At 53.8% G+C, this 25,815-nt stretch overlaps 1 protein-coding gene across 3 annotated transcripts in view; it reads left to right on the forward strand.

The window, feature by feature from the left end:
- The window catches only part of PPARD (peroxisome proliferator activated receptor delta), an 82,197-nt gene extending 65,268 nt beyond the window's left edge, over window positions 1–16,929 (forward strand). For all 3 annotated transcript variants that reach the window (XM_026482725.4, XM_026482724.4, XM_057304810.1), the window contains 6 exons: window positions 2,153–2,383; window positions 10,777–10,931; window positions 11,669–11,807; window positions 13,036–13,238; window positions 13,405–13,855; window positions 14,828–16,929. In XM_026482725.4, coding sequence (XP_026338510.1) covers window positions 2,254–2,383; window positions 10,777–10,931; window positions 11,669–11,807; window positions 13,036–13,238; window positions 13,405–13,855; window positions 14,828–15,075 — 1,326 coding nt within the window. In that variant the 5' untranslated portion in view covers window positions 2,153–2,253 and the 3' untranslated portion in view covers window positions 15,076–16,929. The remainder of the gene's footprint in view (window positions 1–2,152; window positions 2,384–10,776; window positions 10,932–11,668; window positions 11,808–13,035; window positions 13,239–13,404; window positions 13,856–14,827) is intronic.
- The last annotated feature ends 8,886 nt before the right edge of the window (window positions 16,930–25,815 follow it).

The raw sequence follows: 25,815 nt of genomic DNA on the forward strand, positions 1-25,815 counted from the left end.
TATTACTAGAAGAGTGAGGCCATCCCATCTGAGCTCTAACCACCCTCTCCCCAATTGCCACGGTACTTCTTTGTATTTTCCTCATCCTGTGCCCTTGAATCATTCCCTTCCATCAGTCATCCCGCCCCGGCTTCCCCCTTGAATCTTCAGTATTTCTCTGCAGACCTCTCCTCTAACCCACGGCTTCCTTGAGTCTCCTCTAGTCTAAAAAACTTCCTGCCTTTGCCACTTTCTCGAGGCAGTACATTTATTTTCTCCACATATTTACCAAAAACCTAGTCTCCATTCGCCGTCCTGCCCCGCCCCCTCCGACTCATTCTTCAGAACCGCAGTTTCCATCCTAACCACTTGGCTGAACCTTGTCTCACAAGGTCACCGATGACCTGATGGTCCCTGAATCCAGGGGTCATGTGTCACTTTGTCACCCTTCAGCTCTGCAACACTTGAGACGATTGAGCCCCCGCCGCGTGAAACAGCCCTTCCCATGACTCTGAGTTGTCTGCTTGTCCCACGTCTGTCCTGCCTCTGGCCACCGCTCTGTTGTCTGTGCCCCTGACCTCCCTTGACACGTTGCTTTCTCCTTTGGTGAGCTGAATCCCTTCCTGTGGCTGTCAAATCAACAGGGATACTCCTCACAGCCCCAGATTCCCAACTCTCCAGCTCTTAGACTCTAGGGCTGAATTTCCAAACTGCCTTTCGTTGACACACTTGAAGAGGATGTTGTCAGTCCAAACAAGGGGAAACGAAAGCCCGCTGGGAAGATTTACTGTCCGCTGGAATGGCTTTGCTGTGGAGCAGTGGTTCCCAAGCTTGGCTGCGCATGACAGTCACCAGGAGGATTAAAAGCAGCTCCCCAGACCACCAGCTGAGAATCTCTGGGGACAGGCCCAGACATCCATATTTTGAATAACTCCCCAGTGGCTGCAGTGTCCAGCCAAGTTTGCGAGTGTAGAGCAGCGTGGGAGAGGGAAGTCTCTGTTGACCCCTGCCTTCTGGCTTTGATAAGTGGTAGATGGGCATGCGGGTCACTGAAGTAGGGATTGCCAGAGGAGGGGCGGGTTTGGGGGCAGATGGTGGGTTCTGCTTGGATAGGTTGAGTTCGAGCTGCCCGTGGCACATCCAGAAGGCCCACAGATGCTTGGATTTCTCTAGAGCAGCTCTTTTCTGCTCTCGATCCTCCCACAGCCTGCACCGCCTTGGGATAGAGTCAGCCGCACATGCGTGCCTGGGTACAGCCCACCTTCCTGGCCATCCCTCCAAATCCTCACTCCCACAGCGCTCACTCCCTATCCACTGGGATCCTCACCGCTCCCCGCTGTGCTGCCGCTGAGTCTTTGCTCATGCTGTATCCCCAAGACAAGTTCCCTGCCATCTCCGGTCAAAATCCATCCCACTCTTCAAGGCGTCTCTGTACCGTTCCCTGCCAGGGCGACTCCCCCACAACACCTCATGGTCTTACCACCACTGACGGTGGCATCTGTGGGCAATATGTCACTCGCCGAGGGTTGGAACTGCCTCCTCCACCCAGTAACCCCACCCCGGAAGGATTCCTGGACAGAGTGCATCTCCCCTTACCTGATGACTGTGCTGAGGGTCTAGTTGCAGATCTGGCCAACTGTGAGCCTAGCGCAGCAGCGGCTCGGGTCTTTTTTTTCTCCCCACGCCCAAACATAGGACAGATAGGAGCTGCTTCCTTCAAGATTTGCAGCGTAGGAGAGCCCGAGTGCTGGAGGGGTCGGGGGGGGCGGTTAGGAGGTACGATGTATATCCGGATCTCCAGGAGGGCGGCAGGGTTGGAAAAAGCCCCTGAAGTCATTCTGATCTGGCACAAAGAGCAGGATGGGGCCGAGGAGGCAGGGAAAGGTGGTGCAGGGGTGTGTCACCCTGTCTGCTTTGTGGAGACTGCTCCGAACCCCACAAACCGGCCTCTGGAACCAAGCGGACAAAGGGCAGGAGGGAAAGTGACTCGGGGTGCAAGGAGCGGAGCCCATGGGCTAGCGCTACAGGGAGGAGGCGTGCCTTCCATAAAGGAACAAGAGCGGGGCAGCCCCCTCCATGCTACAGCCCCCCCACACCCTGCCCTGGTGCTAGCCTTCTCGCGTGTCCTGCTCTCTCATGCTCTCATCCTCTTCTTGTCTGCCCCTTGGCCCAGGCTGATGGCATCTGCCCTGTAGAGGTCCATCTGCGTTCAGACCCAGATGATGCCAGAGCTATGACCGGGCCTGCAGGCGTGGCGCCGAGGGGAAATCAGCCATGGAGCAGCCACCGGGGGAAGCACCTGAGGTCCGGGAAGAGGAGGAGAAAAAGGAAGTGGCAGAGGCAGAAGGAGCCCCAGAACTCAATGGAGGACCAGAGCGCTCGCTTCCTTCCAGCAGCTATACAGGTGAGGAGGGGGAGGCGGGGGACACAGGGCAGAGGACACAGAGCAGGCCGAGCAGGGACCCTGCCCTCTGCAAACAGCATCACGGGGCACAGAGGGGCAGAGCCAGACAGCCGGGGTCCCCACCCCTGTTCTGTTGCTCGTCAGCTGCAGGACCTCAGGCCAGTTGCACTTCCTCTTTCTGTGAAACCGATGGGGCTTGGAGGGGATGTGGACAAGGGCTTTTGTGAGAATTAAATGAGTTAGCATTTGAAACGTGCGTCGTCATCCGTATGATTCCCACTGCTGCCGCCCAAGGGATCCGGAGCCAATCTGCATTAACAGCACACTGGAAAGATCAACTGTACCTGTCTATGATTGTAACCATCAGTCACAACACCCAGCCCCACTGACCTGCCGCTAATGACACACATCATTGAGCGGCGCTATAATCAGGCGTAAATGCTAAGCGGCTAGTCTGAATGACTGTGATTAAGGTTACTTTTGTGCAGCCAGCCAGTTTTTAGCTTCTCTTACCTCACTTGTCGGTTCCCCTTTTGTTTATCCACTGTTAGTAGCGGTGTAGACATTCTTCTCTGGGACCCTGTGCTATTCTCTCCCCATCTTCTTCATCGTTATCATGTTATGTCCACCTTCAGGGGCTCCCAGAATCCACTCCTTGGGCCCTGGTTTCCCCTGCTGCTGATGCTGCCCCTGCCCTGTCCCCGGCTCATCTCCCCCCCCCCCCCGCCCCAGTTTCTCTTCTTCTCCCTCCACCACGTGCTGGCACGTTCAGCTGAGTGTTGCTCCCAACCGTCAGAAGGAACTTGGGGCCACGAGAGGATGCACTTCTGGCGGGGGACATCCAGATCTTGCCGCTGATTTCAGCTGAAGCAGATCCCAGCCACAGGGGTGACTGAGGGCAGAGGAGCAGGCCCACCCCACAGGATGTTGTCTGGAGCCCTGTGTCAGGTTCAGGTAGAGCAGGGCTGCTGAGGAGGGCAGGTTCCTGCCTGGCCTATAGTTAAGAAAGGCCCAGATCCTCGAGCTACACTACTTTGAACCTGCAGAACAAGTTCCTGGATTTTGCAGAGCTTCTCCCTCTTTGGGGCACGTGGTGGGTGGAGTAAGGGAAAGGCCATCACCCCATCCCTCTGATCCCACCCACATACCCAGGAATGACCGAAGTGGGCTCGGTGTGATTTCAGGACTCAAGAGAAAGTATCTCCCAACCCCCAGGGTAACCTGTGTTGGCTGGTGACTGGGATGCATTTAGAGACCCAGCCTTTCTCAGAAGAGGAATGGCTAACCAGAGGTGATCAGTCACTCAGTGCTAATAACACGGACTCTTCTGAAATTGAGATGGGCCAGGAGGGCTAGGCAGCAGAGGGAAGGCACCAGGGGGCTAAGAATGAGCAAGGTCTGTCACTGAGGAGGAGTGAAAAGGAGAGAGAAGGCCGTGGGATTTGTGGCCTCACCACCTGGCCTGGCCCACCCTATCCCCACATCTGTGGCCAGCCACACGGAAGTTACCTGCAGAGTAATGACCTGTCCTGGAGTTTCCGACACACCCTTATGGGGACTGTATACCCACATGATACTCCTATTAATGGCAGACCAGAGCGCAGGGCCTGGGTGCACAGGCAGGGCGAGGTAGACATGGTGATGGCATCTTGGGGAACTTCATCAGTGGGCTTTAGGGCACACGGGAGATGTGTAGGAAAAAATGTGTTCAGCCACCCTTGCAGTGCTATGTGTGATGTGATTTTCAGTGGATTCCATTTACCAATAAATCGATGAAGTAGAGGTAGAAAGACTTCCCTGTTCAATAATTGAAACAGGAGGGGGGTTGTTTAACATAATCATTATGTGTTAAAGCCATCGTATAGAAAAAGTTCCTGCAAATTCTATAAGACAAGCAACAGAAAAATAGAAACAGGCCGTTCACAGTCAAACAAATACAGATGGACGGAAAACAGAATGTTTTTCAGTCTACTCACCAATCAAAGACAAAATCTGCAAGATGAGATGTCATTTAACCCATCAGATTAGCAGAGGGAGCTGTTGTGGCCGTGGCCCTCCAGCCACCAAGGGTGGAAGGGCAGCTTGCTATGCACGGGGACACTTCTTCCATTCCTTTGACCCTGCAGTTCCCCTCCTAGGAATGTATCCCACGTAAACGCTCAGGGAGCACAGGGATTCCACGCTTATTTACTGCAGCACTGCTCAGAGAAGCAAAAAACTGGCAAACACCCATCTGTGGAATCGGTTATGTAAACTGTGGTAAAGCCACACTGTGGAATGCTGTGGAGTCATTAACAAGGATAGGGTAGATTTGAATCCACTGACAGGAAAAAGAGCTCCTGCCAAATGGGGGATCCCATTGCTTAAAAATCTTGAAGTATCATGGAAGGCATTAGAAGAGTGTACACGCAGAGCACTGCGCCATTAACTCAGAGGAGCAGGATCGTGGCGGGGAGGACGCATCATCTGGTGGTGCACGCCATTGTGTTTATTCTCAGGCCTGTGGTACTCTCATTGTTTAAGAAGCAAACACATCGCTTTTCTTTGAAAAGGTAAAGTAATTTTGTTTCCCCAAAAAGGCCAGCAGGTGAGGGGCCCTGGCGACAGAGCCTCATCCTGTGTTGGGAATCACACAAACCAGGGCAAGAATCTCAAGTCGGTAACTATCAGCTATGGCTTTCGTTGGTGCCTTCCCTTCTCCAGTCTCAGTCTCTGCGTTTAAAGTCTGCCCACCTCAAGGGCTGGCCGGGTGACGTTCTCTACCCTGCCCCGTGAGTCTAGGACTTTGGCCTCTGGAGTCCCCTCAGGAGTTCAGGAGGATGGGGCACAGCCTCGAGCCTTGAACCAGCAGGAAGATCCCACAGTTCGCTTCCCTTCTGACCCCTCAGAGGTTCTGCATCTTTGTACCGAGCTCAACTCCTGACAGAGGCAGGCAGGACAGGCCCCACCAGTAGCATTCAGCAACGAGGAAACTCACATTGCCAAGGTCGCCCAACTGGGTAGGGGTGGGGGCGGCTGTCCCCTCCTGCTTCAGGGGTGGGCATCCCATCCACACCCTGGGAAGAGGTCAGGGGTCTTAGTGCAGGGCTGCGGCTGAGGAAGATCGAGTGTCCTTCCTCCTGGCCTTGGCACCTCCTCTCTCAGCAACCCTCGGTGGGTGTCCAGGCAGGGGCTGGCCATTCCGTTGAGGACAAGGCTGCACACCAGCCCTGAGAAGCCCACAGTGCAAGAGAACAGGACGACGGAAGTAAGGAGGCTGCTTAGTAACCGGGCTCCAGAGTCCCACAGAATGGGCCCTGACTTCAGAAGCTATTTGCCTGTGGGACTCTGCCAGCCAAGTAAATAGTGTTGACCCTCCTGGCCACTCTCACAGCTATGACAACAGCATACCTCCAGCCGTGGAGACTAGATATGCAAGAGAACTGTCATCCATACATAAATGATGTGAATAAGGTCAATAGTGTCTATTTGCTGAACTTGTCATCCAAGATGGTGCAACTGATAGTTCACTCTCCGGGCGCTGGGGTTAGTGTTTACGCTGAGTCTGAACATTTGAATAATGGCGTGGTGTCATCCTCGGCAGTGACATGTCTCATCAGTTATCATGATCATGAATTATTGATTAGCAGTAATGACTAGTAAGAGCTCAGCCCCAGGGTTTGGGTGGTTCTAGGTTATAATTCTTAACTCTGTTACTGTATTAGTCAGGGTTCTCTAGAGAAACAGAACCAATAGGATGTGTGTGTGTGTGTACTCGTGTAAGGAATCGGCTCACACAACTGTGAGGGCTGGCAAGTTGAATTCTGCAGGACAGGCCCCAGCAGACTGGAGGCCCAAGGCAGTTAATGCTGCAGCTCGAGTTTGAAGACCATCTGGAGGCAGAATTCCTTCTTCCTCAGGGAGGCCTCGGTCTTTTTTCACAAGGCCTTCAACTGATTGGCTGAGGCCTCCTCACATGATGGAGAGTAATGATTTTAATGTTAATCACATCTAAAAAATATCTTCACGGCAACATCTAGGCTGGTGTTTGACCAAAAACTGGTCACCATGGGTACCATGGCCGGGCCAAGGTGACGCATAAAATTAACGATCTGGCTAATGCCACTGTCAGCATGTGAGTCAACCTCACCTATAAAAGGGTCCGAAGACCTGCTTGAAGGGTTATTTTAAGGTTCACATGGGATTAATGGTATAAAGTATCCAGCAGAGCGCCTGGTGCACAGTAGGCATACACAAAAAAGAGACTATTAGTATAGACACGCAGTCTTTACCGGGAAGTCAGGTTTAGGTTCGAGTTCCAGTCCCACCAGGTATTAGACAGGTGACCTTGGACAGGTCCCTTAACCTCACCCAGCTTCAGTTTCCTCATCTTTAAATGGTGTCAGTTACTATCTTCCAAGGTGATACAGAATAATACTAACGAGTTCTTGGTGGGGGCCTGAAAATGTTGGTTCTTTCCCCCTCCCTTCCTGGGATAGAGGTAGAGGTGGGCCCTTCGGAGATGCTTGGGAGGATCAGGCAGGGTGTGGCTGGAGTGGAAGATGAGAGGCAGGGCTCAGGGCCCAGATGATGGCCATCGGGTGAGCAAGGACATTTCCTGAGAACTGAGGTGGAACCAGGGAAAGACGGTGCTGGGCTGGCTGGGGAGAGCCACTGTGCAGGCAGACGGCCCTCAGACTGGCGTAACCCGTGTCCCCACCCAGCATACCTGAGGGGCACCAAGGCATGGACTCCTGGTAAGGGGGACGGCCTCTCAGACCCCCAGTCTCCCACCAGGAGGTCATGGGCGAGGCGGTGGGGCCTTCAGAACCTGGTTCCTAGAATGGGCAGCATTCTGCCATCATCACTTTTGGGTAAGATGCAAGGATAAATCCTTAAGCCAGGTCAGCCAGGAAGAAACAGAACCTTTATCTTTAGAACACCCACTTCCTAAGGATGTACTGTATGGTGACTAACATAACATACTAAAAAATTATTATTTAAAAAAAAATTAAAAAAAAAAAAAGAACACCCACTTCCAGGGCACCTGGGTGTCTCAGTCGGTTAAGCATCTGCCTTCGGCTTCGGTCAGGATCCCAGGGTCCTGAGATCAAGTCCCAAGTCAGGCTCCCTGCTCAGCGGGGAGCCTGCTTCTCCCTCTCCCTCTGCTGCGCACATGCTCTCTCTCTCTCTGTTAAATAGATAAAATCTTAAAAAGAAAAAGAAAACCCACTCCCAAGCCTCCACCACTTCAGTACCCCCACTGCACGTGCACTCCAGCGCAAAACCTACCCCGGGAGGACACATACACTTCTGCCCACCCTAGCGCCTCATCTCCCTGCCCCTCTCCGCCTTGCATGGCAGGTATCTTGTTCTCTTATTCCAGGCGGGTAGGGGGTGCCCTTGTCCAACTAGCCGGCCACCACCAAGCGTCGCCGCCTGCTTTCGGGTTCTGCAGCCTGTATCTGCTCGTGACCGAGGGGCAGGACAGCCATGGTCCAGCGTCCTGACACCGCCCTGGGCCTGTTTCTCCACAGTCCCATTTGCAGCACTTCCTTCTAAGACACTCGCCCGGGTGTCTCAGGATCCCGAGCTCAGGCTGTCTCGGGGGCCGGTGGGGCTCGAGCATCGCGGCTTCTCCCAGGGTTCCCAGGGATCTTAACGCTCCTGAGCCACGGGCCAGCGGCAGGCCAGGGAGAGTGAAAGGAGGCTTGGTCTGGTTCTGGGGGCTCTCCGGACCTCATAAGCAGAGACACCCCCCCCCCCTTGGATTTCCGTGAAGCTGCGGGGAAGGAGGTACAACCAGCCAGAGGAGGACAGGTCACGGTCCCTGGCTGTGTGGGGTACAGAGCTTGGGGAGTGCAGAATTGCAGCTTTCTGAGAAGCACCGCCCTGACTCACGCTGACGTTCACGGGCACTTCCAGGTTCGAGGGCTCTTCTCCGTAGTAACTCTGTTACTTTTCACCATGACTCTCAGGTAGATACGCCTGTCATCCCCTGTTTACGGAGGAGGAGACTGAGGCCCAGAGGGCAGAGCTGGGTGTGGAGCCCAAGACACCAGTTTGAACTCAGTCACCTTCTTAACCCTCATGCCTGCTCTTTCCGAGCATCTGGAAGCGGACTAGGAAGTCTCCCAAAGATCTCATCTTTGAGCCCAGAGAGGGGAGCAGTCACCTTCCCCGACAGCCTCATGCTTGAGTGGTGGCTCCTTCCAAGTCCTGCACCATCTGCCTGCCCCTCGGCCAGTGTTGCCACTCGCCGGGTCGTGTTCCAGCTTTCTTACCTTATTCTTACCTCAGCTAGTCGAGGGCAGGGTCTGGATCTGCCGTGCATGCAGCAGGGGCTCATCAAATGTCCGCTGAATGGAAAGAGAGGGTGGCATTGCCACGCGCAGTGCCAATGCCCAGCACCTGCCCAGCCTCCAGGGCCAGGAGGGGGGACAGGGAGGGCACCACCAACAGGCCGGTGGCTGCGGACAGGACTCGGTGGTGGAGGTGAGCGTTGAGATCCAAAGGCAGCGTGAGTAGAGACATCCCACGTCTAGCAGAGGAGGCAGACGTGTAAGCCACAAACGCACAACAGCTTACAAGAAGTGACACAAAGCAAACATGCACACAGACCACACAGATCAGAGAGGAAGTGTTGGAAACCTCCACGCAGGTCTCTACAAAGGGTTTTCACACGTGATCTCGTTTTCTCCCGATAACCCGTAACGTGAGGTCTCCTGCCCCTATTCTGTTGCCTCCAGGAGTGGCGGATACTGCCCGGCCCCTGCGGCCAGGGGCGCTGAGTGCAGGACCAGCCCAGGGAGCTTGAGGTCCACTCACTCCACAGTCACTGCTCCGCGCCTGCTCCCCGTCCAGCAGCAGCACCCTGGGGGCAGAGTTCCTGCCCCGTGGCCCTTCCGTTCAGATAGAGGGCACCCAATACGGAGTGGACCCACGCGGACTATTGTGTGGTGGCCGAGGCCACGGAGAAAGCCAGATGGCTCTGCCCTCCTAGGCTGCAGGCTCCCCTGCAGCACTGGGCCCAGGAGACGGAGGGAGCCCACTCTCCCCCATCTGTGGGCTGAGGTGGGCGGTACAGCCCGGGGATGGGACAGGTCATTTTACTTCATACCCCTGCTGTCCAGTCCTCTCTGCTGCAGGCCGGCCTGGTGCTCGTGCTTCTCTCCCTGTGGCCCAGAGAGGGTCTGGCTGAAGGCTTTGCTGCTGTCACTCCTAGGGTCCAAGGGGGAGCTGAGGAAGGTGTGAGAAGAGTGGAGTACACTGTGGTCTGGGGAGCGTGGGTTACTCCGTGGGAGGGAAATCGAAATATTTTGTGGAGTGACCTATATCTGGATGACAGACAGGGAGCAACACCAGCCTGGGAGATGTTAAGTCTGGGCTCAGCTCCACGGCTCGGGCCTCCCTAAGGTGCCGTCCGCTCTGAGCCACTGAGTCTCTGGTCTGGGGATTTGGCTCCTGCCCCTGAGGAGGTTGCTCGGTCGTCAGGAGATAGAGCAGCGGACAGCAGATCCTGGCCAGCGTGGCAGAGGCAGGACAGGCAGCCTGTGGGGTCATGCAGCCGGCCCTGGGCCGGGAGACGGGCTCAGGGAAGGGCTCACTTCTGAATGTCCAAGGGAGAGATTCCAGAGAGACTCCCAGAAATTCTTACTGAGTCATGTGACAGCACATGCACCCCGAAGTCATTGCCATGGTCTGGTGCTTTCCTTGCTTACACTCACAACACCTGGTTCAAACATCTTGTACACTTAATAGAAAAAAACCTGGGGAAGTTCAGTTTGCTGCCCAGTCGACATGACTGCTACCTGCCTTCTTGCTACTTGAGCAAGAAGTTTCGTAAGAATGGCTTTGAGCCTCTTGAGAGACCCTGTATGGCATCTCTGGAGTCCACACAAGAACGAATTTCACAGGAGAGGTGGGGGGAGGACAGCTCTCAGAGTCTGCAGTCGTGCAGCCTCCCTGACACACATCTCCTACGACCCCACGTGGGCCCACACAGTGGAGCCCCTAAACTAGGAGAGCTACTGCCCACGTTCAGTCTGAAGAGATTCTGTCTGCTTCCTCTTGCTCCCTTCCTCCCAAGACACAGTCATCCCCTGCCCACACACACACCCCGCTCTCCTCCCCAGTGGTGAGTACAGCCCAGGAAGGCTCTGACTTCCCCAGACAGTGATAGCTGCCATTTCCCAAACACCAGGTATGTCAGGTCTGGGGAAAAGGCCCATGTTCTAGATGAAGAAAGGTTGACTCCTTGAGGCACGTAGCTCTTAAGTGTCTGAGCTGAGTGAGGGCTGATTGAGAAACATGGGCTCTTCCCACCACCTGCTCTGCCCCTGTGGGCTCTGGTCGCCTCCCCTGGCCCCCATCCTGGCCGAATATGAAGCCACCCCTATGTCGTGTGTCTGCAGACCTCTCCCGGAGCTCCTCGCCACCCTCACTGCTGGACCAGTTGCAGATGGGCTGTGACGGGGCCTCGTGTGGCAGCCTCAACATGGAGTGCCGTGTCTGCGGGGACAAGGCATCGGGCTTCCACTATGGTGTTCATGCGTGTGAGGGGTGCAAGGTAGGGCCCGCGGCGAGTGGTGGCTGGCAGTCGGGGCTGTGTTTACGTGGAGAGCTGACCCACCAGAGAGGCCGGGCCCTCACAGTACCTACTGCGGAATCCCCACCTGGGAGGCAGCCAGGCCCTTGGGCCTGTTCCAGGCCTCCTCCCGGGCCCTGCTGGTCCCCGGGGAGGCCTGCCCTGTTGGGTGGCGCCCCCTGGGGACGTAGCTCTACAACACCGGCCGACAGAATGAGGGTCTGGGGCTCAGCCATCACCCTGATGGCAGTGTTTCCTGCGCCTCAAGGCCCGAAAGGGCCTCTTTGAGGGGAAAAAAGGAAACTTTACATTTTTTTTCTCCAAGAGTGCTTTTGGGTTCATCCTCTTAACTGGACACGCACCAAATTGTACATATTATTTTCCTACACCAGTGCCTAGAAAATGCTCAGAACCAGATACATTCATGAATACACCGGCTTAGCCATGATACGGTATTATGTTACCGAACTCACAAAGCAGCATATAAGAGAGAGAATTAAAAAATATAGAGATAGGGATAGACGGATCTCAAAGGCTTTGGAGTTGTTGACTAGCCTCCCCCTGCTCCCCTCCAAGGGAAATTTCCACCCATTACTTCCAAATTTGGGGAATTTTTACATTGACGCACAGAACTGGGGCCCCTAACGTCGCAGACCCCGCCAGGCAGAGCGGACCGTCCGCTATTTGTGGCTCTGCCTCCCGTCTCCCCTGCCCCTCAGGGCTTCTTCCGTCGGACGATCCGCATGAAGCTGGAGTACGAGAAGTGCGAGCGGACCTGCAAGATCCAGAAGAAGAACCGCAACAAGTGCCAGTACTGCCGCTTCCAGAAATGCGTGGCGCTGGGCATGTCGCACAACGGTGAGCGCGGCGACCCGTGCCCTCAGACCTCAGGGCGGTGGCCGGCGTGCAGCCTCCTTGTCCGTCCGCTCTTGAGCCTTGGAGCCTCCCCGGCCGGCCCCGTGCCCGCTGTGAGTCCCGGGCCTGGGCCGGCCACCAGCTCTCGGTGCCCCAGGCTCACCCTCACTGGCCCGGATGGGAACTGGGAATTGACCCCAGCTCCAGTAGCATTGGAAACACCCCTCCCAGAACCTCAGGCCTGTCTCAGGTGGCCTGACACAGCGTAGAAAGCCACTGCCAGAGCCTGGGATCGCCTCAGCCCTGCTCGCTTAGTGAAGGTAGGCAGGGGGCAGTGCGTGACCACACGTGTCCGCTGCCGGGAGCCAGAGCCTGCCCTGCGCTCAGGCCTCCTACAGAGTCTTGTCCTCAGACCATACAGGAGGATTTTGCAGAGCCCACCTATGCCCTTTACGTCTCTGGGTCAGATGCTTCCCCGCCCCCAGAGGACTGGGGAGAGCCTCTTGTTTAAATGTCCCCACCCACAGCTACCTGTCTTGCATTTGAGATGGTGGCAGGACCTGAGTCCTCCATCTGAAGCTTTTTCTAGGTGGTGGGGCCTGGCAGGTCTGGGCGTTGGTCCCTCCCTTCAGTCTGTATCTGCCGGGGCTCCGTTCCTTGGGTGGGCTGAGTGGGTTTCCTAGGAGATCTCAGGGCCAACTCAGTTCTTCTCACTTTTTCTCTTAGAGAAGCCAGATTTGCATCCTGATCCATGACTAATGACTAATTTTTTAGTGCTTACTGTGTGAATATTCTTATTTAATTGTTTTGACAGTCCCGTGAGATTTCAGTATTAGCCCATCTTTCTTATGAATAAAGGTGAAGCAGCCTGCCTATTCCTGCCAAGCTGGAACTCAGGGCCGGGCCTTTGACACCAGAGACTGTCTTCCTGCCTGTCATACTGTACTGCCTTCCAGCCACAATGGCTCAGTCAGCTCCCTGAGTTAGGGCCCTCATGTGTGTGCCAAGCACTGTGAACAAGATAGAATCCCTGTCCCCCTGGAGCTTACATTCTGGAGGGGTTCCCCAACATTCCAATGTGCCGGCTATAGAGCTTCTGAGGGTCCTGGGCTCAAAAGATGTGTCTCCATTTCTGGCCCATGTACCTGTTGTGAGACAAGGAGGTTAGAGGTGCTAGCTCCTGCCTGGACTCCTCGATGACTTGCCCTTCACCCCCCACCCCACAATACAGCCATCCGCTTTGGCCGGATGCCAGAGGCCGAGAAGAGGAAGCTGGTGGCAGGGCTGACAGCAAGCGAGGGGAATCAGCACAACCCCCAGGTGGCGGACCTGAAGGCCTTCTCCAAGCACATCTACAACGCCTACCTGAAAAACTTCAACATGACCAAAAAGAAGGCTCGGGGCATCCTCACCGGCAAGGCCAGCCACACGGCGGTGAGTGTCACTGCTCGGCCTGGTGGCGCTGAGCTCTGGCCGCCTGCCTGACTTCTGGGAGTACCGGGCCTCCTCCCTCCCCTCACTTAGTACAGGACGGGGGTATGGGGAGCACATGGGCGGGGGTGCCCCAGAGGCCTGGCCTCTAACGGGGCCTGGTTTTCAGCCCTTTGTGATCCACGACATCGAGACACTTTGGCAAGCAGAGAAGGGCCTGGTGTGGAAGCAGCTGGTGAACGGACTGCCCCCCTACAAGGAGATCAGCGTGCACGTCTTCTACCGCTGCCAGTGCACCACGGTCGAGACCGTGCGGGAGCTCACCGAGTTCGCCAAGAGCATCCCCAGCTTCAGCAACCTCTTCCTCAACGACCAGGTGACCCTTCTCAAGTACGGTGTGCACGAGGCCATCTTCGCCATGCTGGCCTCCATCGTCAACAAGGACGGCTTACTGGTGGCCAACGGTACTGGTTTCGTCACCCGGGAGTTCCTGCGGAGCCTCCGGAAGCCCTTCAGTGACATCATCGAGCCCAAGTTTGAGTTTGCGGTCAAGTTCAATGCCCTGGAACTTGATGACAGTGACTTGGCTCTCTTCATTGCGGCCATCATTCTCTGTGGAGGTAAGGGAAGGCGGGGCCGGCGCTTCGGGGAGTGGGGCCTCACCGAGGGGCACCAGGCCCCAGCCGAACAGCGTGGGGAGGTGCCCATGTGATGATGGCAGTGTGACGTGCGAGGCACTGACTACGTGGAGGACTGGCTCCCTCTTCTAGATGGAGAGGAGACAGAAAAAAGACTGCAAAGCAATATGCCAACATGTTAATAGGGATGATTTCTTTCTTTTTTTTTTTTTTTAAGATTTTATTTATTTATGTGACAGACAGCCAGCCAGAGAGGGAACACAGCAGGGGGAGTGGGAGAGGAAGAAGCAGGCTTCCAGCCGAGGAGCCTGATGTGGGACTCGATCCCATAACGCCAGGATCACTCCCTGAGCCGAAGGCAGACGCTTAACGACTGAGCCACCCAGGCACCAATAGGGATGATTTCTGACGATGGAGAAATTCTCCATATTTTGCCTGCATTTTTCAGATCCCAGTGCAATAAATAGAATAATAATGATGCTCACAGGGCCTTAGCGCTTACTTTGTGCCAGGCACTGTTCTGGTGTCTTTTCCTAGATTATAACTCATTTGATCCTCAGGGCAACCTGTGCAGAAGGTACTTCTGTCACCCCGTCTTACAGATGACGAAACTGAAGAGGCTGCCGAGTGGCCCGCCCACAGCCTCCTCGCTAGTCTGTGGTAGGGACAGGAGTTGAATCCAGGCAGTGAGTGTCTTCACCATGAGGTCACACTGCCTTTTTCGGAAGAAAAAAACAAGAAAGCGAAGGAGATGGGCCAGGACCTGGGGTGAAGGGACTAGAGTAGCCAGTGGAGCAGTCGCTGACAGGACAGGGCTTGGGTCTGTCACAGCAGCAGGTCTGCGGTCCCCTGGGCCGAGTCACCCACCCGGGGTAGAGGTAGGGGAGCTCCTCTGCCCCTGAGACCCCCATGCCTGCCTGCTCCCTCCCACGCCTCTGCCCTGTGTCCCCACAGACCGGCCAGGCCTCATAAACGTGCCCCAGGTGGAGGCCATCCAGGACACCATCCTGCGCGCCCTCGAGTTCCACCTGCAGGCCAACCACCCGTACGCCCAGTACCTCTTCCCCAAGCTGCTGCAGAAGATGGCCGACCTGCGGCAGCTGGTCACGGAGCACGCGCAGATGATGCAGCGCATCAAGAAGACCGAGACGGAGACCTCGCTGCACCCCCTGCTCCAGGAGATCTACAAGGACATGTACTGAGGGGGGCGACGCGGCCTCCGGGCCGGCGGACCGAGCTGGGACAGATGCCACCCCCGGGACTTTCCCGGAGAGCAGCCCCGGGGCGGTGGAATCACACTCCTGCGCTCAGACACACGGCCTCCTGCTCCCTGCGCTCCCTCCCGCCCCCTCTTCCTCTGCCTCTTCCTCAGATCCTCTCTCCTCTGATTTCTTCGCGCGCTCTCGCCCGGTCTCTGTAGGTTTCCCTCTTCCTTCCTCCCTCGCCTTCCCTTTCTCTCTCCCCCCATCCCCGTGTCTGTCCCCCTTTCTCTTTCCGTGAGACAGTTTGTGTTACTTCACCAGCAGCATGGAACAAGTCCTCTGCTTTCGTCCGCCCTGTCCCCTGTCCCCCAGCAGCAGGGGCGAATGGGCCTGCGCTCTGCACCAACAGTCACCTGCAAGGGTAGGCGCCTCACTTCTCCTGTCTTCACAGCAAAGGACTTGGGCCAGCCAAAGAAACACTAAGCTCTCTGGGCCCGGCTTCCTGGGGAAGCCACGCAGGGCCAGGGCTGACTGCAGCAATGGCCCCCATGTCACCGGGGCCCTGCCCTGAGGGCCAGGGTGCCTCCCCTAGACTGTCACCACCCTCCCCTACCCAGCCAACCCCTCTCCAGCAGCACGCACCAGCCCCACTGATGCCAACGCCCTCTCTTCTTTTCACCAGTCTTCCAGGCCAGTGTCATTGATGGTCCCCTGCGCTGGCCGCCAGGGGACACCCCCAGCCTAGAAGGAGGTGGGTTTCTTTCCAGGTGGGGGCCCCCACTGAAGAGGAGCAAGCCTCAAGGGAGGCGGAGGTGGGCAGAAAAGGCAGCAAGCAGTGTACTTAATTCTGAGCCCAGGCCTTGCGGTCATCGACAGCCCCTCTCCCACCACTCCTCAGCAGCCACCAACCACGACTCCTGTTTCTCAGGAGTTCCTGGCCTCGGCCTCAACCAGGAGCCCAGATGAAGCTTACCCACCCCCCCACCCCACCCCCTCAACACTCCAGCACACACAAGCACTGAATCACTTTACTTGGTTCCACACCCCTCACCCTCCCTCCCCCGAGGCAGATGGCCGGGCAGAGCTGCGCCCTCGTTCCCAGACCCCTTGCTGGGCAGGGGTGCCCTGCTGAACCAGCCCAGCCCCTGTTCATGGGGGAGGTGCCAGGGATAAACTGATCCCGCTCAGTTCGACATCCATTTGTCCCAACAGCTCTGCTGCACTCCCCTTCCCCTGTATTCAGCCCAGCCAGTCACCGGGAACTCCCCCTACACAGCCTCTGGTGACCGAGGACCTTGCTAGGCCCAGTCCTGCTCCCCTGGCCCTTGCGTCTACTCTTCGCCTCCTCCCAGGTGAAGTACTCGGCTCAGAGGAGGGACTGAAGCCCGGCATGGATGCTGTGTCTGAGCAGAAAGTCAGAGAGCCCGCCCAGCCTGCTTCTCCGGGAAGGAAACTGGCCTGGAAGGGTGAGAGACTGGTGAGGCTCTCTGAGAAAGGTTGGGGAGACCTGAGGTTGGAGTCCTGTCCTTCTGTCCCTGCCTTCCATGCCCAGGATCATTCTCTACTGACAAGATTCTTCCCTGTCCTACCCCCACCCTCAGCTGACCAAGGATTGGGGTTGGGGTGCTCCCTTTGAGCCAGCGCTGTGAAGGGAGAGATGCTGTGCCTGACCCCACACCCCCCCGCACCCCCACCCAGGCCTGGTGCTGAGGATACAGCTCTTCTCAGTGTCTGAACACAATCTCCAAAATTGAAATGTATATTTTTGCTAGGAGCCCCAGCTTCCTGTGTTTTTAATATAAATAGTGTACACAGACTGACAGAACTTTAAATAAATGGGAATTAAATATTTAAGAGTTGATGCAAGCTGACTGTTTTTTACAGGTTTTGGGGGGCGGGGGGCTGATCGGACTCCTCCCCCTCCTCCCTATCCAGTGCGCGAAGGGGGAAACTGGGCTGGGTAAAGGAGACTTTGGGGTGCAGGCCAGGAGAGCTGATCCATCTTTCCATATCACCTGCTTAGCTCACCACTCGTCAGTCAGCAAGGGCGGAGGACTGAGGTCCCCGCCCAGCGCGGAGCCTCTGGGGGACGAGGGGGAGAATGAACGGCCCTTGGTGCCATGGTACCAACCCAGTCGGCGTGAGGAGGGCTTGGGAGGGTCTCCGAAGGGCCCTGCAGGAGGCACCACCCCCACAAGAGACCAGGGCTTTCCTCAGCCGGCACCCCAGTTTTCTCCTTTACCCCCCCAGGGTGCCACCTTCTCGGAGGCTCCGGGACAGCCCGGCACTTAGCAGCCGGTGGGCTCGACTGCAGTGAGATAAGTTCAGGGTAGACTTCAGTGCTTGTCGAGCCAGGAAAACAGACACCCCAAAACATTTCAAAATGGGGAATTTAGGAAATTGTGACCAACTAGTGAAAGGAGTGACAGATCAAAAGGGGGGAAATCGAGGCCGTCCATGAGTAATGGGGCAGACACTGTCAGCCCAGGGCTGCGTGGGAAATGGGATCCCCTGGTGGCCAGCATCGCTAGAATCCCCACGGACGCTGCAGGAACCAGGAGCCCAAAGCCGCGCCAAGGTGACTGCAGAATCAGAGTGCACGCACACGACACTGAGGGCTGCCGGGGTGCCGGCGGTCACCGCCGCTGCTCTGCCCCCGGGGACCTCATCCCCTGAGCAGGAAGTCTGGAGCTCCAACCCAGCCGCTCCTGCCAGAAGCGCCATCGGAGTCCGGGCTGGAGAGGCAGTTTCTCCTTTCCTCTGTCTTCCAGTCTGCTACCTGGACCTTCCACTGAAAAAACCACCTTAAGGGAGCCTGGGAAATGTAGTGTGCAGACTTCCAGCCCCCACGGAACAGAGGAGCACGGGGAGGAGTGGGCGCCAGAGCCGGCGGTTAACTAGCACAAGTACGAACACCGGCTCCGACATGAGCGGCCCCAGCGATGGTCAAGTCTGACACTTGCCTCCCTGTTTTTGCTGTTGCTGGCCAGAGCGATCTGAGCTCTGTCAAGTTCCAGAGGGTTCATCTCAGCCAGGAGAGTGACAACCCCAGGGGAATAGGACCCAAGGAGGAGGAAGAGGAATGCTTGAAACAGGGGCATCTCTGAAATTGATAGCCTTGCTTATGATGGAATTTTCTGGTTTGCTTGATTTGTTTTGCTCACCTCCCTATCCTTTTGCTCACGTCAAGTTGGAGACTGGCTCAGTTGTTAACGGCCAATCCTCTTCCCAGCACTAAAGAGGTAAGACTACAGGACACCAAATAACTAGACTGGGGAGAAGGCACGTCTCAGTACGAGTTTTCTGTTGTTACCTGGCTTCCAGTGCTGCAAAGAGATGGCATCACTCTGCTGTGTCACCTTATTATTAGTATTACTAAGTGATATTCTTTATTAAGCACCTATTTCAGGCCAGGGATTCTACATACATCACCTCTCAATTCTCACCACTACCTTGCAGGTAAATATCATCACCTGCCCTTTACAGGTGAGGACACACAATGAGAGAGATTAGCAGGTGTGCCTGGGGTCACTCAGCTGGGAAGAGGCATATTGATCCAGGGCCTCAGGACCTCTGCTTTTTACCCATGAGCAAAACTGGGGGAGCAAGTCGATCTCTTTTTAATGATGCTCAGGACGAATGAATCAAATATTTAGACTAAAAGAGAAGAAAGTAGGGGTGCCTAGGTGGCTCAGTTGTTAAGTATCTGCCTTTGGCTCAGGGCCTGATCCCAGGGTCCTGGATCGGGCCCCGCGTCGGGCTCCCTGCTCCGCTGGGAGCCTGCTTCTTCCTTTCCCACTCCCCCCGATTGTGTTCCCTCTCGGCTGTCTCTCTCTCTATCAAATGAATAAATAAAATCTTTAAAAAAAGAAAAAGAAAGAAAGAAAGAAAGAAAGAAAGAAAGAAAGAAAGAAAGAAAGAAAGAAGAAAGAAAGAAAGAAAAAGAAAGAAAGGGGAAAAGAAAGAAGCCTTAAGAGAATTAGAAGCTACTATCTTTGTAATAGTTCTTTAAACTTCAGCAATAAGGGGAGCCTGGGTGACTCCATTGGTTAAGCATCTGACTTCAGCTCAGGTCATGATTTCAGGGGCCTGAGATTGAGCCCCACATTGGGCTCCCTGCTCAGCGGGGAGTCTGCTTCTCCCTCTCCCCCTTGGTTGTGCTCTCTCTCCCTCTCTCTCTCAAATAAATAAATAAATTCTTAAAAAAAAGAAAAAAAGGAAGGAAGAAGAAGCAGCAGGTTAGATACCACCAAAGAGGTCATTTTTGCACCTCAGGAAAGACCTATTGAAATTATCCAGAAAATAGTACTGGAAAACCAAGATGGAAAATGTCAACAGGAAGAAGAGCAGTACAAATTCTCATATGCTGAGAAGGAAGTAGACGATGGTATAATCCACTTGAGAAACAGCTTGGTAAAACCTAGTAAAGCTAAATGTGCCTGTGGTTGCTGTGGGGGGCGTCACGGAGCTTAGGACCTAGCCATTCGTTTCCATGACTGCAGGGCTCCCAGCTGACTTCCTCTCAGGAAGTGCTCTTGCTGAAGGGAGCCTCCTTGCCCAGGATGAGGCCACCGCCCAGGGCAGCCTATAGCCAACACTGGGGTATGAGGCCAAGCCGCCTTGCCCCAGTGTGGGACAGCTTGAAGGATCACCCCAGTGATCCCTGTCCAGAGACAAGCTTTCTGCGGCAACTATGTTGCAGTTTAACTTCTCTCCCTACCCCATCCTGCCTCCTTCCAATTCCTTACAGCTGTTGTTCCAGAGAGCACTCCCCACTGATGTCCTGGAAGTAAACCTCCAAATGTATTTCGGGGTGAAGCCAACCTGACACCGTAGCCGGCTGTGAAACCCGCCCAATTACACAGAGACTCCTATAGGCTTTCACTGCAGCAATAACAAAAACTTGGAAACAAAACAGCGTTCATCAACAGGAAAATGGATACACTTGATATATTTACACAATGTTAAAAAAAAGAACTGGAAGAAACACATGGGAAAAGATTTTTATATAATCTTGAAGTGGATAAGCCTTTCAAAAGTCTGTCCCATACACACAAAAGTTTCTAAGTTTCATGCAGTGCACATGAAACTTGGAGTTTATAAAATAAAATATGAAAAACCTTACTCTATATATACATCTTAAAAATTAATTTCCAGAGCTAAAACCATAAGACAGGGGTGCCTGGGTGGCACAGCGGTTAAGCGTCTGCCTTTGGCTCAGAGCGTGATCCCGGTGTTATGAGATCGAGCCCCACATCAGGCTCCTCCGCTGGGAAGCCTGCTTCTTCCTCTCCCACTCCCCCTGCTTGTGTTCCCTCTCTCGCTGGCTGTCTCTATCTCTGTCAAATAAATAAATAAAATCTTTAAAAAATAAAATAAAATAAAATAAAATAAAATAAAACCATAAGACATTTTAAATCAACCATGTAAAAAAATATATATGTGTGACATAAAAGAGCTAATTTCCTTAATATATAAAGAACACCTACAAATCAATAAGTAAAAGGTCAACAACTGACAGAAAAATGGGCAAAGGCTAAGAATAGAAAAAGAAATGCCTCTTAAACATATGACAAGTGCTTGGGGCACCTGACTGGCTCAGTGAGTAGAGCATACGACTCGACTTCGGGGTCTTGGATACAAGCCCTGTGTTGGGTATAGCGTTTACCTAAAAAACAAACATATAAAAAGATGCTCAATTTCACCCATAGGAAGAGAAATGCAAATTAAAACTACAATGAGACACTATTTTTTAAATCACCAAATTAACAAATACTAACAAGTGTGACGACATTGTGTTGGCAAGGGTGTGCAAAACCAGGCACTCTCATACTCTTGCTGGGAGTAGACATGGGCACAGCCTCCAGAAAGGGAAGATTGGCAGCACCTATGAAAAATTTTTTTAAATAATTTTGATCCATTTATAGTGACATGGATGGAGCTAGAGAAATATAATGCTAAGCAAAATAAGTCCGCCAGAGAAAGACAAACACCATATGATCTCATTCATATGTGGAATTTAAGAAACAAAACCAACAAGCAAAAGGGAAAAAATCAGACAAACCAGGAAACAGACTCTTAGAGAACAAACTGATGGTGACCGGAGGGGAGAGGGTCAAAGGATGGGGCAAATAGGTGATGGGGATTAAGGAGGGCATTTGTGATGAGCACAGAGTGATGGATGGAAGGGATGAATCGCTGTATTGTGCACCTGAAAATAATCTAACACTGTGTGTTGACTAACTGGAATTAAAATAAAAACTGGAGGGGCGCCTGGGTGGCACAGTGGTTAAGCGTCTGCCTTCGGCTCAGGGCGTGTTCCCGGCGTTATGGGATCGAGCCCCACGTCAGGCTCCTCCGCTGGGAGCCTGCTTCTTCCTCTCCCACTCCCCCTGCTTGTGTTCCCTCTCTCGCTGGCTGTCTCTCTCTCTCTGTCAAATAAATAAATAAAATCTTAAAAAAAAAAAAGAAAGCAAAAGAAAAACAGCTAAGATTTATTGAGGGCTTGCTATATACGTTGTCTTTATTTTTTTTATTTTTTTAAGATTTTATTTATTTATTTGAGTGAGAGAGAGTACGAGAGCAGGGGTGAGGGGCAGAAGGAGAAACAGACCCCCCAGTGAGCAGGGAGCCTGATACGGGACTTGATCCCAGGACCCTGGGATCATGATCTGAGCCGAAGGTAGGTGCCCAACCAACTGAGCCACCCAGGCGCCCCCATATACTGTCTTTAAATATATTGTGTCATTTAAATTTGACCTCACCCCATGAAATAGGTACTAATATTATCCCCATTTTACAAATAAAGAAACTGAGGCATGGAAAGTGTGCCCAAGCTCACACAAGCAAGTAGCGGTATCAGGTAGAACCAGCCATGTAATCTGGGGGACCCAGTTCAAAATGAGTATCAGGGTCCTTGTTCAAAAATGTAATCATTTCAGGGGCGCCTGGGTGGCTCAGTCAGTTAATGTCTGCCTTTGGCTCAGGTCATGGTCTCAGGGTCCTGGGATCGAGCCCCACATCGGGCTCCCTGCTCAGTGGGGAGACTGCTTCTTCCTCTTCCTGACTCTCCCCACCCCGCTCGTACTCTCTCTCAAATAAATAAAATGTATTTTTTAATGTAATCCTTTCGAGAGGGCAGCAGCAGATCATTTAAGCAAGCGCAAGGCCCCTGTGTGACTACAGATCTCTGCCCATGAGGCTGGCCCTGGTACCAAAATTTGAACCCAGAGTTCTGACTCCAGAACCCACAAGAGTCTGGTGCTTGGAGGAAGGAAGAGTAATCACTGGGATTTACTGAGCACCCACTACGTGCGTTGTGCAAAATCTTAAAAGAACCCTCACAACCCTCACCCTGAGGTAACAATGAGGTGTTGCTAACCTAATTTTAAGGGTGAGGAAACCAAACTTTAGGGAAGTTGAATTACGGCCCACCCCAGGAACCCCAGAAGGTCAGGATTCCAGCCCAGGACCAACTCCAGAGCCCGTGCTCTGTGACCCTACAGCCTCTGTCTAAGGATCACAAAGGCAGGAACTAAACAGGGCTGAGCGTGACTCAGACACCCTCTCAGGACCTCTGCCCGAGGGGCCCGGCGCTGGGGGTTGAGCTACTACTTTGCCCAAGACAGGAAGGTGTCCCAGGTCTGCAGATACTTCCAGAGAGGCTTCTGTTTCCACGGAGACCAATGCAGGTAAGCACTGTTTTCCTCGAATGGGGAAGAGGGTGGGGGATGCAGGAGGCATCCTCCCTCCACGCACCATGCATCTTCCCAAAGCCTCTTCTCCCCTCTCGGCTCCAAACTCGAGGCTGAGCTGGCTCCGAGCCCTGGAGGGTCCATCTGAGTCTCATGCTTCTCTTTCCCAATGCAGCTATCACCACCCTCAGCCCCCTGGCCATCTGGAATGGGGCCGGCGCCATTCAGAGCCACGTGTCGCCCTGCCGAGACCCCGGCTGGGGCTGACCCGCAGGGGCTCCGAGCCCACCTACCTGCCCTCCGTAGCTGTGGGTTGGGACTGGCCCGGGGCCTGCTGGGGCATGGGGCCCGGCCTGGCGGGGTTGGCCAGCAAGGCCAAGGAGGTTGGTGGCAGTTCCTGGAAATCCCTCTCACCATCACATAAGTCAACGGGGGCCCTTGGAGGGGGGGGCACAAGTGGGATCTGAAACTGGGGTTCCTGTGCTGTCTCTGAGCAAGGTTTATATTTCTTCTATCCCTTTCCCACCTCAAGATTCCCAGCTAGAAGGGAAACTTTCCTCCAGCTCTGTGGTTGTCTATGTTCTAGAAGCGGAGTATCATGGTGCCTGTGGAGTCAGAGCACCTAGTTTCAAATGCCGGCTCCACCACTTAGCAGCTGTGTGATCTTGGATAAGTCACTTAACCTCTCTGGACGTCCATGTCCTCATCTACAAAAGGACACTGATAACACTACGTGTCTCACAGGGTCTTAGGAGGTGCGATGAGTCCATGAATGTGCTGTGCTTAGCTCACGGTACCGGGCACAGAGTAAACACTAAATGTGAGCGGTTATTTTTTAAATGACTGCTCTAATACAGCACTGTCCAACTGAAATACAAGTCACGCATATAGTTTTTAACAGCTTGGTTGAGATATAATATCCAAATTCACCAATTTAAACCATACAATCCAGTGGAGTGGAGTGTATTCAGTGTTGTACAAACTTCACCACTCTCTAATTTTAGAAGATTCTCATCACCCCAAAAAGAAGCCCATTAGCAGTCACTTCCCCTCCCCCCTCTCCCCAACCACTGGCAACCACTAAACGACTTTCTGTCTCTATGGGTTTGCCTGTTCTGGACGTTTCATATAAATGGAATCACATACCATACGGCCCTTTCTGGCTGGCTTCTTTTCCTTGGCAACGTTTTCTAGGTTCATCCATGTTGTAGCATGGATCAGTACTTCATTCCATTTTTTTTAAAGATTTTATTGATTTATTTGACCGAGAGAGAGCACAAGCTGGAGGAGGGGCAGAGGGAGAGGGAGAAGCAGGCTCCCCGCTGAGCAGGGAGCCTGATGCAGGACTCGATCCCAGGACCCTGGGATCATGACCTGAGCTGTGAAGGCAGACGCTTCACCAACTGAGCCACCCAGGCTCCCAGTACTTCATTCCTTTTTATGGCCGAATACGATTCTGCTGTATGAAAGTACCGCCTTTCATTTTATTAATTCGTCGGTTAATGGACATTTGAGTTGTTTTGCTTTTTGGCTCTTACGAATAATGTTGATACAACCATGCATGTACAAGTTTTTGTGTGGACATATGTTTTCATTTCTCTTTGGCATATACCTAAAAGTAGAATTTCTGGATCATATCGTGACTCCAAATTTAATATTTTGAGGAACTGCCAAGCTGTTTTCCAAAGCAGTTGCAATTCACATATGCAATTTAAATGTTTCTAGTAGCCATGTTAAAAAAGTAAAAAGCAGGGACACCTTGGGTGGCTCAGTTGGTTAAAATCTGACTCTTGATCTCAGCTCAGGTCTTGAGTTCAAGCCCTGTGTTGGGCTCCACACCGGGTGTGGGTGTGGAGCCTACTTAAAAAAAAAAAGGTAAAAAGCAACAGGTGAAGTTTAATTTTCTTATTACATTTAACCCGATTTATCAAAAATTCTATATCCAAAAAAAATTCTATATTTAATATTATCCCAACCTGTAATCAATCTAAAGAAGTTATTAATGGAATATTTTGGAGTCCTTTTTGGTCCTCAGCTTTGAAATCTCAGGTGCATTTTATACTTCCGGCCATCTCCATTCAGACTAGCTGCGGTTCAGGTGCTCGATAGCCACACGTGGCCAGTGGCTGCTGTTATCAGACAGAGTAGTTCTCCATGGTGGTATCAGAGCCTTCCAATTCCACCTGGAGTCTGAGCTACTCGGGGCCGCACTTGGTGTAGCTGTCGAGCCCTGCGTGCAGCAGGTGCCGGGTACATGTTGCATGAATGAGTCAACGAATGAATGGACCCAGTTTCCCCCAACAGCTGCTGACGACAAACACAGCTACTCCCAGAAACATCGGGCTACGTCAGATCCGGTCCGGGAGCTCGGGGCCCCACTTCAGAGCCTGGACCAGGAGGTGCAGCAGGTAGTGGGGGAGGGGCAGTGGCAGAGGATGCCATGCTGGACCTCTGAGCCGCCCAGGCCAGCTGGAGGTCCCCGGGGCTGTATTTGGGGCAGTGGTGTGTCTGCAAGTGGGGGGAGGGGGGATGTGCTCTGACCCTGCGTGTGGCCGCAGAGGGAGCAGGACAGTCGGGACGTTGTGTGTGGCATCTGCATGGAGAGGGGGTGGGACAAGCCCGAGGCTGAGCGGATCTTCGGCATCCTGCCCAACTGTAGCCACGCCCACTGCCTGGGCTGCCTGCGCACGTGGAGGAAGGACCCCCAGAACTTCCCATCAAGTCAGTGTCAGGAGGAGCCGGGAGGGAAGCCCCTCAGAGAGGTCTGGGCTTGTGACTATTCTCCCACCCCACCACCCCCACAGGGCCTGTCCCCAGTGCCGGGTCCATTCCAGCTACATCATCCCCCACAAATTCTGGGTGAGCAAAGGGGCTGAGAAGGAGCAGCTCATCAGGAACTTCAAGGCTCGGACCAGGTGAGCCTGGCAGGAGGACCATGACAGGGTAGGGGAGAGGGGAAGGCAGCCCCTGCTCCACTCCGGCTCAGCCTTGGTTCCCAGCCTGGGATCCCCCAAATCCTAGAAGTTCAGAGTGATGGAGTTGGCAG

This window comes from Ursus arctos, unplaced genomic scaffold, assembly GCF_023065955.2.
Source record: "Ursus arctos isolate Adak ecotype North America unplaced genomic scaffold, UrsArc2.0 scaffold_31, whole genome shotgun sequence".
Classification (NCBI taxonomy): domain Eukaryota; kingdom Metazoa; phylum Chordata; class Mammalia; order Carnivora; family Ursidae; genus Ursus; species Ursus arctos.